At 51.1% G+C, this 11,458-nt stretch overlaps 1 protein-coding gene across 2 annotated transcripts; it reads left to right on the plus strand.

Moving 5' to 3' along the window:
* Positions 1-5,402: 5,402 nt before the first annotated feature.
* WNT8A (Wnt family member 8A) lies at positions 5,403-10,582 on the plus strand. Of its 2 annotated transcripts, none has more exons than XM_066197091.1 (7): positions 5,403-5,552; positions 6,032-6,247; positions 6,335-6,368; positions 6,581-6,719; positions 7,635-7,760; positions 7,880-8,022; positions 8,951-10,582. In XM_066197091.1, the coding sequence occupies exons 2-7, from the start codon at positions 6,177-6,179 to the stop codon at positions 9,509-9,511; spliced, it is 1,074 nt and encodes a 357-aa protein (XP_066053188.1). In that variant the 5' UTR covers positions 5,403-5,552; positions 6,032-6,176; the 3' UTR covers positions 9,512-10,582. The 2 variants fall into 2 exon arrangements, with proteins under 2 accessions (XP_066053188.1, XP_066053189.1); XM_066197092.1 differs by having other exon boundaries at positions 6,069-6,247.
* The last annotated feature ends 876 nt before the right edge of the window (positions 10,583-11,458 follow it).

The raw sequence follows: 11,458 nt of genomic DNA on the forward strand, positions 1-11,458 counted from the left end.
ATTTCCACCCTCTCAGAGTTAACAAATGCAAAGCGAACTGCGTTCATCCTCACGGGGCTGGGCAGAGATCCCTCCAGAACCACCACAGCTCAGGCGTTCAGAGGAGCTGATCTGGGATTTACCAAGCAAATATGATCAAGGAAATCTGTTTCTAAAAGTTGTCACTGGGAAAAATTCACCCCATGGAGTGTCCTAAAAGTTCTCTGTGCATGGAGGATGCTGATGAGCTGAACCTCTGGACCAGATCCCAACCATACACATTCCCATTGGATCAACTTCAAACTGAACAGCAAAGGCCTAAAACTGGTTTAATAAAACCAGAGACGTTGCAAAGAGCTGTCATCCCACTCTGACCTCAGGTAGCACTGGAGCTGTCACCTCCCAACTCAAAATGAATAAATGCATGGCACTGCCAGGCTGATGGAAGGGAGGCATGAACATGGCATCAATGCCCAGCTGCACTGTGGAATGGAAATATGGAGCTCTACCCTGTGAGAAGACAGGCAAGGCAAGAGGGATTTCCTTAGTGGCAACCACAGCAAAGTGCCAGAGCCCAGGTGGGCACCACGGGGGGGGAACAAATCCCACTGCAGCACAGGCTCCCCACTGCCTTCGTGGGCACAGCCAGGGCCAGAAGCAACTTTTCTCCTCACTTTGTTTTTCCCAGCAAAGCTCAAAGAAGTTTTAAAGTTGCTGTCAGCCCAGATTCCTCCAGAGGAAGCCACAGCTTTTCTGCATTTGGAATCACCTCTGTCCAAAGACACAAAGATAAGTTTAGTGAAAATATTCGTGGCTCAAATCACCATTTTTTTCTGTGAGTTTCAAAACCTCCCACACTGAGTGTGCCAGACAGAACCAGCAGCAACACCCATATCCATATCATCCAACTCAGAATTTAAGATCTTTGGGCTTGATGTGTGACATGAAATGGATGGGGGACAGGAGGGATGACAGAGCCTCAGCCACAAAGGGGTAATACAAGGACCCATGCTGGGAAAGGTTGGGGAGCACTGCATGAGCCAGGTTGTAATCAGTTAATTTAACTTGAGTTTGGCTGGGAATAATTAAGAAGGAGGTGATAATGTTCCTCTGTATCAAGTGCCCGATCTCTTCCTGGACAGGCTTTCACCTAGGAGGTGACACCTTGCCAGGACAGAGATCTGGTGCCTGCATGCAGATGCCCAGGCAGTAACCTATCAGCTGCACTGACACTGTTTGCATGACACTTCCTTTAAAGAGGGAGAGAAAAACAAAACGCTTGTCCCTACTTTATAAGGCTGCTGTGTAAACAGTCCTATAGGTTTTGGGGGCCACACCTAAAGGAGGCAGGTGAGGTGAGGCTGATCAGGTCATGGAGCCTCTCCAGGGCTGACTGGGCAGCCGAGTCCTCTCTAGAGCTTTCCTCAGAGAGATGGGCACTTCTGCTGACAGGGTGAAATCCCCCTCCAGACACTGTCCTAATAAACTGGGCTGGAGGGGTCCTGACCCATCTCCCAGCCCATCCCCCCCACACCACGGTGGGGCCATGCTCATCCACCTCACTCCTGACACATGGGGATCCCACAGCAAGTTAAATCTACATCAGGCCCCTTGCTCTGCCTCTTGTTGATGGAATAAAAGTTTCCCCACCCCTATTTTCTCATTTCTAACCTAAACACATCATCCCATGCACGCAGATCCAAGAGCTGTGCAATGCTCTGAGCCTTTTCTACAAAGGCTCAGGACATTCCCAAATCACTTTGACAGCCCTTGCTGGGAAGCATCTATGTTCCTGGCCAGCTTGTGTCTCAAAAGATCAGAATTGGGTTCCAAACCTCAATTTTTTTTTTTCCTTTCTGGAACCAAAAGGTACAACCTGGAGCTTCCTGTGGTGCTGGCTTCTATCCCAGAGTGTGTTTCCTTCAGTAGAAGAGGCTCTTACCTTGGGCTTGATTTTTTGTGGCCTCATTGATGAAGTTCACTGCTCACCCCATCACGCTACGTGAGCCTGTGCTGGGAATCAGGGTAAAAATTAAGACAGAAAAACTGAGCGCATTGGTACAGCTGAGGGCACAAAGTGCTGCTGAGAGACAGGAACTCCTTGGGATAGTTTTGTCACTGTGGAAGCACACCCTAAGCTGGCTCTGTTGGGTAGTTTAACCTTGTTTTCAGTGAATATTGGGCTGCTTCTTTGTGCCAAAACAGGCATGAAGAGGACCAAGCCTGTGTGGTAGGTGTGGCACAATATCTGATTCCAGTTACATCTCCAACCCCAATTACTATTCATTAATCAAAACATATTCATTATACAGGCAAAACTCCCCTCAGCGTTGCCAGGTCCAGAGCTTGGGTCCTGCCTCTGTTTGCTCCTGCTGGGAACTGCAGCAGCACACAGGGACTTTGCAGCAGGCAGAGCAATGGGGACATATTTTCCCCAATACAGGAAAGAGAGAAAACTAAAAATATCAATTCCTGGAAGAGCTGGGCGTGCAGGAGGGCTGCCCCACGCCTGCAGTGCTCTGGGGTGGAGTATTGTGCAGCACAAGGACACATCCCCTTTGCTGTGTACAGACCAAGGGGCTTGGGAGGCTTCCCAGGGTGAGCAGTGTGGGAGAGCACCATAAAACACCCTCCACCTCACCAGCGAGGGGGTGGCTTTCTAATTACCCAGGTGGGTTTCTATTGTCAGGAGGGCAGCAATGCAGGATTTGACGCCAGGGCTCTGAATGTGTCACCTGCCGAGGGCAATTTAGCAAGTGGCCTGTGCTTTATTTTCCTGTTGTCCACAGCCACGGGGCAGCACAAGCCAAGACCCCACCCCGTGGGACCTGCCACCCTGATAAACTGATTTACCTCATGTCTGCCTTCCCTTAAAACCCACATTGTGGTGTGAAAAGGGTTTTGTGGGTGTGTGGGGCTGTATATGCTATTGTTGTCACTTTAATTAGGGCAGATACCAAAATGCTTTAGGATTTTGACCATCTCATGAAAAGCACTGCCTGTTTGGTTACATAGCAAGAAAATAAGAAATAAAGCATCAACATTTTATCAGTTAAGTCAAGAGGGTCCTGCTGACACTCAGGACAGTGCTTTGCAAACAGCCTGTCCCTCAGCATCACACGGAGCAGGCTCTGGTGCTGCCTCCATGCTGGGCAGCTGATGGCTCATGAGGTCCAGGCTGCCCAGAACCTCTGACAGTGCACATGCTTCATAAGCAAGGTAAATTCAACAGAATTTGCCTTCCAGACTTTTCACCATCCAGAACCAAACCAAAAGCAGGTCTCTAGGCAGTGGGAAAATCAAAGGGAAACCACCTTCAGCATCATTTCTCAGATGACCCATGGAGTGGGGAGACAGGAGAGCACCCAGCCCTGCAGCCTCCAGGGCCCAACTGGGCTTGGCCCACACGTGCCCAGTGACTTCTGGAGAAAAGCACCAAAATCAGCTTCTAAACAGCTCTGCCCCTGATCCACCCCGAGATCTCCAGACCACCTGTTTCTGTGCCTCAGTTCACCCAGCTGCAAACACAGATGTGTACATTTAATCTCTTCTACTGCAAGCATGTTGCACTAAGTGGTCTATAAGTGCAAATTTATTAATACAGCAAGACCCAAGTCTGCTTTTGCCTAAGGTGGAAAAATCAAGCAGCGATACCATCGGGATCACTGCACTCATTGCTGGGTGACCTGCACAAGTGCTGCCTCCCGCTTGCCAGACCTGAGCAGTTAATGTGGAAAAAACCTGGAGCAGCGTGGGAAGGCTTGTCCCAGCACGCTGCTTTGTTTGCTGACAACTAGTGCAAGTGACAACGTTATGAGTGACTTTCAAGATCGCTGTGACTTTAATTAGAAAGGACATTTTTAATAGCCTGGGCAAAGAGCTGTGTGGTCCTGCCAGCGGCTGCTGGCAGCACAGCTCACGCCCAGGGACGCTGTTATTCCTCTGGCATGTGATAGCAGTATCATGTGTGAACTGACAGAGCAGACATGCCAACTTTTTTTAGCTGCACAAGCTGTCTCAGACAAGAAAAAAAAAAGATTATATGGCCTCAGGGGCAGCCAGACACAACCCCCCAAATCACCTGTGTGCACGTAGAAAATGCACGCAGATTTCCAAGCCATATGCATGGGATTTAATCAATGAGCTTCCCTGATACATGGGAAACACTTCATTCCCAGTAATTGTCCTTTGACAGCTCTAACAAGTAGGATCTGCTCGGGATGGTAATGATTAAAATGCTGACTCACAGAGGGTTTTCCATGCTGGTGGGACTGCACCAGCTTTGTGCTCACTTGGAAGGTATTTTGCATCCCTGCTTTTCAACCAATCTGCAATTTTAATCCTCTGGTTACAAACGGGTTGTTTGCGGCTTTGCCCAGCTGACTCCAGGTTTCCCCTCTGCTGAGTCTGGAGGGAGAGGGCTCTCCCCTCGCTCGCTGAGGGGCAGCAGGACAGGGAGAATCCCTGTGCACCAGGAGCAGCGAGCAGCTGGTCTGTCTGCTCCGGGCAGGAGAGGAGTGACAGGTCTCCAGCAGTGGGAGCTGAGCCCACAGGCCTGCACTTCAGACAGCAGCTGTGAGATGTCAAACCCCAGGGCAGGTTGCTGGCTCTTCAATGCTCTTGAGCATTTCATGGCAGGACAGAAAACTACTTCTCAAAGGCATTAAGGTGCATCCCCCTGCCTAGCCATTGTGCCGCTGGCTGTGGCCACTTGCCTGCCTGTGAACATGGGGTTTTGTCCCTGTGTGTCCCCTCCTGCTTGTGGGGCAGCACGCCAAGTGCCATGTCCAGTGCAGTCCCCTTCCCTTGAACCTCACTTCTGCCACTCTTTTCTCAGTCCCCTTGCAGCAGCAGTGCTTAAGTCAGGGAGATGAGTGGACCACAGGGCCAGTCAGGGAGCTGAGAGGAGGAGGAAAAAGGCAGCACTTCTGCCTGCCACAGAGCCAAAGAGGCATCATGGGCAGATACTGTGCTGGTGTGCCATAGGACAGTGACAGGCAGAGCCAAGGGCCTGTCTGTCACTGCTGCCACAGCACAGCACTGCTTTGGGACCAAGTACCCACACTACCCCATGGAGCAGCCAGGATCCCTGCCCAGGGTGAGCCAGCCCCTGGTGGGACAATTTACCCAGAGGAAAACAGACCAAGAAGTTTCCATGAACACCATCTCCCCATTCCTCCATCAGCTTCATTAGGGCTCCTCACAACCCTTAATGATACTGGCTGTAACTACCAAAAGGCTTTTTGGGTTTCCTCTGATAAGGATTTTCCTTTCCCAAGCACAGATGATGGCTCAGCTGCAGCAGAGGCCCCTCATTCCACTCAGGCTATGGGCAGCTCCTGCCTGGAGCAGCGGCAGCTGTGCCTTTGCTGCAGCAGCCTTCACTGAAAGGAAATTGCCAACCCCAGAAAACTGTTCCCCTAATTACAGCGTTGGAACATGGAGAAAACCACATAAATGATTCACACAGTGTTCCCAAGCTGCAGCCGCGTAAATTAGAGAGATTTCCAAATCCTACAGAGCCATGCTCGCTGTTATCAGGATGGAAACGCAGGAACTTTCATCGTAAAGAGGTGAGAAGGAAAAAACCTGCCATTAAACGCATCTCTGCAAACCAAGGTGACCTGGGAGGTCTATCCCCTATAGATCTTTACAGAAGGGTTGTTAAAACTCCTCAGGGAATTCTCATAGGAGGGAGCAGGCAGATAGCAGGGGAACTATAGAAATGCATCCACTTGTTATTTCGGAGGGACATGGGGATGGAGCCTCTGCTGGCAAGCAGAGGATGAAAAGGAGAAGGCAAGAGGACTTGGGGCCAGCAGAAAGGGATCGCTGGTGGCAGGGAAGAGAGTTAAAAGTGTCCCATTGTTAGGGAAGTTTGCTCTCCTTCAGACCATCCCGCTCCCAGGGACACCCGCCGCCTTTTGAAGTGCAACCTTAGGCGGTTCCTTGTCACCCATTGGAGCAGGAGCTTTTTTTACCACATTAAGTCATTGGGTAGCAAATGAATGGGGGGTTTTGACTATTCACAACTTCACCTTATAAATATCAGGGTTGGAGGTTCCCGCAGCTTTGCTCCATCCCCATAGCTCACCTTGGGAAGGAGTGGAGGGAGGCGGCCCTGCTTGTGTGGAGACCTGCGGCGTGGAGAGCGACAGAGCAGCCAGAGGGATCTGACCCCACTCCTTGTGACAGCCATGAAGAGAAGCACCCTCCTTATCCTCTCCATCGCAGGAGTCTACACTGCCATTCTCCACACAGCAGCATGGTAGGGTCCAGCTCAGTGGAAAGGGCATTTTTTAGAGATGCTCTTCAGCCTGTGGTAAGGTGATTTATTTTATTTTCTTTGTTTCAGGTCTGTGAATAACTTTCTGATGACAGGACCTAAGGTAATTAACATACAGACTGTCAGGAATTTAAATAGAGTGATTTTGTTTTGCAAATGGGAAATAGTACTTTCCAAGGAACCAGACTTCCCAGAGCATCTCAGCTCCAAGTCCTGCCAAGTACAGAGGGAAAGGACTCGCAACCTGCTTATGTTTGTTTTCACTGATAAATGCTAAAACAGGGTGGATTTTAACCCCGCTGTTTCCCATGCCAGGCTTACCTGACGTTCTCCAGCAGCGTGGCGGCCGGGGCACACAGCGGGATGGAGGAGTGCAAGTTCCAGTTCGGCTGGGAGCGCTGGAACTGCCCCGAGAGCGCCCTGCAGCTCTCCACCCACAACCGGCTCCGCAGCGGTGAGTGCACCTCCACCGCCGGCACCGCTCCCTGCCCGGGGCGCTCCGGCTGCCCGCTGGGATGTGCTCTGGACACAGCTGGTGCTGCTGACTTAACTGACTGATGGAAAAGGGCCTTCCTGTCCCGAAAACCACAGCTCTTTTTCCTTTATCTGTATTACTTGGTGTCGTAAATAGCACTAATGTTTCCTAAGGATCCCAGGCACAGTCTCTCCCGCAGTGCTGTTCCCTGAGTCTGCTCCTACCCCTTTGTGGGCAGCATCCCGGGGAGGGCAGTGCTAGGGACACCCGAGCTTCCAGTGGGGAGAAGTGCAGGAGAGGCAAAGGGAGAAACCAGAGATGTGCACTAAGAAACTGCCTTCGTAAGAAAGCTGTGGATATATTTCAATATTATCTATTTCAATGTGCAGAAGTCTCCTTTTACCCAGAGCGGCATCTCTATTTGAATCTTTGCAGAAATCCAGAAAGGACTGCACTAGGAGTGTGGGTGCAGGCAGCTGTTAGCACAGGTTCAAAGGATCAATGACCATTTTCTTCAGCAGGCAAGATCAAAGCACAACATACCCCCAGGCAGGGAAGGACAGAGATGAACTGAGTGCCAGGTGAAAGGAGAAATAACTCACCTTGGCCAGAGCAGGACTATGGCATTTCCTTAAAATCCTACCCCTGGCGAGAAGTTCCATCCCATGTATGGATACCTGCATAATAGGATCCCAAACTGCTGTACCCTGTGATGCTGAAGCCTGAAAAGATCCAGTCATGAGCATTTCATTTCTGTAGCACTTTACCTTTTGCACACAGAGCGTGTGAGTATTTTCTCCTTGCACCTTTGCAGCACGGGAGATATTCATTCCTGATAATCCAGGATTGATGTCTATATTTGCATGTGACAGCTTTTACCCCCCTCTCCCCCAGCTACCCGGGAAACCTCCTTTGTGCACGCCATCAGCTCTGCCGGGGTCATGTACACCCTCACCAGGAACTGCAGCCTGGGAGACTTCGAGAGCTGCGGCTGCGACGACTCCAGGAACGGCCGCGTCGGTGAGTGACCGCCCCAGGACACGCTGACCCGTCCCTCTGTCCCCACACACAGCCCCACAGACCTCAGGGCAGAATCCGGGGCAGGTCTGTGCTTAGCCCTGTGTCTGTCTGTCTGGCAGGTGGCCGAGGTTGGGTCTGGGGAGGATGCAGTGACAATGTGGAGTTTGGGGAGAAGGTTTCCAAACTCTTTGTGGATGCCTTGGAAACAGGACACGATACCCGTGCGCTGATCAACCTGCACAACAATGAAGTCGGGAGACTTGTAAGTAATAATAATAGTATATAATAATGTCTATATTGAAAACAAAATCTAGGCTGCTCAGGTTCCCATTTTCAGGTGCCTGTGACAATCCAGGCCTGTTTGCATGGGGGAAAAAACACAGCCAGAATCTGGCCTTGAACTTCAACACAGAGAATCACAGTAAGAGCTGTTCCCACTTCCAGCTTCTGCCGCTGTGTAATGCAGTTAACTGCTGGCACACACCACTTATTCAGAAATGCATGGGGTTTGTACTCACATCTAGGCTTGTCTGGTCTGTGAAACAAAGCCAGAACCACCTTCCTTACTTTCTTGCAATATGCATTTCCAAGCTCTTTGGCTGGGAAGCCAGGTGTGAGCTGGCCCTGCTCACAAGCCAGCCAGACTTGCCCCCACTCCTGCCTGGGCCATGGAAGCTCTCAGCATCTTGCCAAACCTCCTTGTCCGTAAAAACAAGGATGACAACACTTAACATACCTATCTCATAGGGTGTGTCAGGACTTAATCTCACATAGATACCAGCGATTGGGACCTTATAAATACCAGAGGGAGATAGGCAGATAATATCTCTGAAGTGCTTGGCCTGGAGGAGATGCAGAGAGGTTGGGAATGATTATTCCAAAGCAGTTTCACACGTTTTGAATGAAACCTCTGAAAGGGATGATGGGTTGATGCTGGTGAGTGGCGTGAGAAGGGCATGACCTGACAGGGGCATTTTTCCTGGCCTGGATTCTCCTGGAAGGGCTGGAGACAATAGTTTGTGCCCACTTACCTCTGGGACAGATGTTTTCCAGGAACTGAGAGCGTCAGCTCTTGGAAGGACCTGAAGTCATGCCAAGCACGAGCCACTTTAGATGCAGTGTCCCCAAATTACAAGTGCTGCAGAGCCTGATTTTGAGATTTCCTAATTTCTTCACCTCATCCCACCAAGGCGGTGAAAGACACAATGAGGAGAACCTGCAAGTGCCACGGGGTGTCGGGCAGCTGCAGCATCCAGACTTGCTGGCTGCAGCTCGCCGAGTTCCGCGAGATCGGCAACTACCTGAAGATCAAATACGACCAGGCCCACAAGCTGGAGATGGACAAGAGGCGCCTGAGGGCCGGCAACAGCGCCGACAGCCGCGGGGCCACGGCCGAGACCTTCCACCACATCCACGCCACGGAGCTCATCTTCCTGGAGGACTCCCCCGACTACTGCACCAGGAACGCCAGCCTGGGCCACCACGGCACTGAGGGCCGCGAGTGCCTGCAGACCGGCAAGAACCTCTCGCAGTGGGAGAAGAGGAGCTGCCGGCGGCTCTGCACCGAGTGCGGGCTGCGGGTGGAGGAGCGGAGGACCGAGGTGGTGGCCAGCTGCAACTGCAAGTTCCACTGGTGCTGCACCGTGCGCTGCGAGCAGTGCCGGACGCTGGTGGCCAAGCACTTCTGCACCCGCCGCGACCCCGCCGCCCCCAACCACATCAGGCAGAGGAGCAGGGGACACAGGAGATAGGGGACGCTTTGGTGGCCTCGTGCTGGGGAAGGAGCGTCCCGGGGGCCGCAGGGTTGAGTGTGCACTGTGTGAGGTGATGGGGTCTCCTGTGGATGGATGAGGTGGGATTAGGGAGCACAAGGCGCAGGCGCTGAGGGACCTCGATCCATCTTGCTTCCGTGTCTTTTCCTCAACGTTTACCAGGAGCTTCTTTCTTCTTGGGAGTCACTTTATCTGTGTATTGAGGGAGAAATGTCATGGTTTGGGTGGGCTCAACCCCTTGTGTCGTTGCCAGTGGGTCTGCCAATGCCAGCAGTGGGGCTCCAGCCCCGCAGCCAGAGAGGTGGGAACAGGTGCTGTGGCCAAAAGCAAGTCCAGCCAGGTGATCCCATCCCTGCACCCTCGGGTCCCGGCCGTTCGGGCACAGCAGCTGCTTGGCAGTATTTGTGGAGGAAAACTTATGCACTTTGTGATGTGAGAGGAGGTTTGACAGTGTCGTGGTGTGTATTACCACAGCTGCAGCCTTTTGAGACTTTGAAAAGTTTACAGCCAGTGTTTACATACTCCCCCCCCCCCTTTTTTTTTTCTCTCCCTTTTTGAATTTTGTACTTTGGCACAAGAACCCTTGCTCCAAATAGACAATAGCTTCATGTAATTGTACAGAATAAAATTAAGCAGTTTACAGCGCCTATACTTTTTTTTGTTTTAAATTAGCAGATAAGAATTCAGAATTCTTTATGCCTAATGTTGTTTATTAATAAGTTGTATTATTGCTTAGCACAATCTGTTTCCACTACATATTTTGAAGGTATCCCTTATGAGTTAAGTTTTGGACTGTATTTTGCAATAAACCACGATGAAAAGAATTGGCTTTTTCCTTTCTGGCTTCCCAGCAGTATGATTTTTGGTGCAAAATTGTCCCTTTCTGTGTAAAATGAAGCACTTCCACAAATTTCCTCATCATTAATCCAAAAGCCAGCAAGGCCAATGAGTTTGTTCTCCTGGATGTCGGTAAGTTGGCTCCAGGCTCAGTCCCCGGAGGGTTGGCTTTAGTACCTATCACCGTAATCTCGCCCTTCCCAAATGCTGAGTATGCAGACACAGCCTGGTTAAAGCCGATTTTGAAGCTCCCAAGTCTCTTTAATTTGCCTCGACCCGACATCCCCCAGACAATACGAGGCTGCCCTGCTTTGATGTGGAAAGCGCCACCATCGGCACTCACTGCAAATTTCTTGGAGGCACGAGAGGAACCCTTTGAACTGGAGCAGGAGAGAAAACTTGGGGACAGTTGTGAATGTGTCTGCTGGTTCCCTGCTGCTCCGGGTGCCAAAAGCCCGGACCAGGTCGGGGAGGGCAGGAGGGGACAGCGCTGGCTGCTGCTGTCCCAGGGCAGGTCCTGCTCCTTGGAGTCAGAACTGCTCCAGAGGGAACCAGGGCTGTGCCATCACCCACGATGCAGGGCAAGGATGCTCGACCAAGTTTGGTCTCCAGCCAGGGGAGGAGGAGGAGAGACAAGTGTAAAAATCACCCTACAGCTCTGCCAGCACATTGCACCCACACTGCAAATGCTTCAATGCTATTTTATCCACGTCTCCCTATGGCTCCCTGTGTAAACACATCCTCGACACACACGAGAGCCAGATCAGGGAGCTCAGCTTGCAAAACACACATTTGGGAAGCACGGCGATTTTCATGCATTTATTTTATGCAAAGTTGGTTTTATTAAAGCTGGAAGGGCGACACCATCAGTTAGGGGGACTTTGCTGCCTTCAGGGTAGCTATTTCTAGTAAGTTACCCTCCCATAACAAAATACCCCAAGATTTTTGCACAGTGTTGCCACAACAGCAGTTGCAACCCCCAAAAATTTAGGCTGAACTGGGAATGATAAAAACAGACAAGCAAAGCTGCTTTCCTGCATCTTGAGCACTGGCTGACTTGTCTGCACAAATATTACCCCGGGGGTCTCC

The sequence above is a fragment of the Chamaea fasciata genome, unplaced genomic scaffold, assembly GCF_029207755.1.
Source record: "Chamaea fasciata isolate MVZ Bird 193981 ecotype frontalis unplaced genomic scaffold, bChaFas1.0.hap1 SCAF_15, whole genome shotgun sequence".
Lineage (NCBI taxonomy): Eukaryota > Metazoa > Chordata > Aves > Passeriformes > Sylviidae > Chamaea > Chamaea fasciata.

Excerpts from the sequence above, each read along its gene's own strand:
- WNT8A (XM_066197091.1), top strand. The coding sequence starts at position 6,177 with ATGAAGAGAAGCACCCTCCTTATCCTCTCCATCGCAGGAGTCTACACT. Across the intron at positions 6,369-6,580 it reads TTCTGATGACAGGACCTAAG|GCTTACCTGACGTTCTCCAG; the intron begins GTAATTAACATA and ends TTCCCATGCCAG. Across the intron at positions 7,761-7,879 it reads CTCCAGGAACGGCCGCGTCG|GTGGCCGAGGTTGGGTCTGG; the intron begins GTGAGTGACCGC and ends TCTGTCTGGCAG.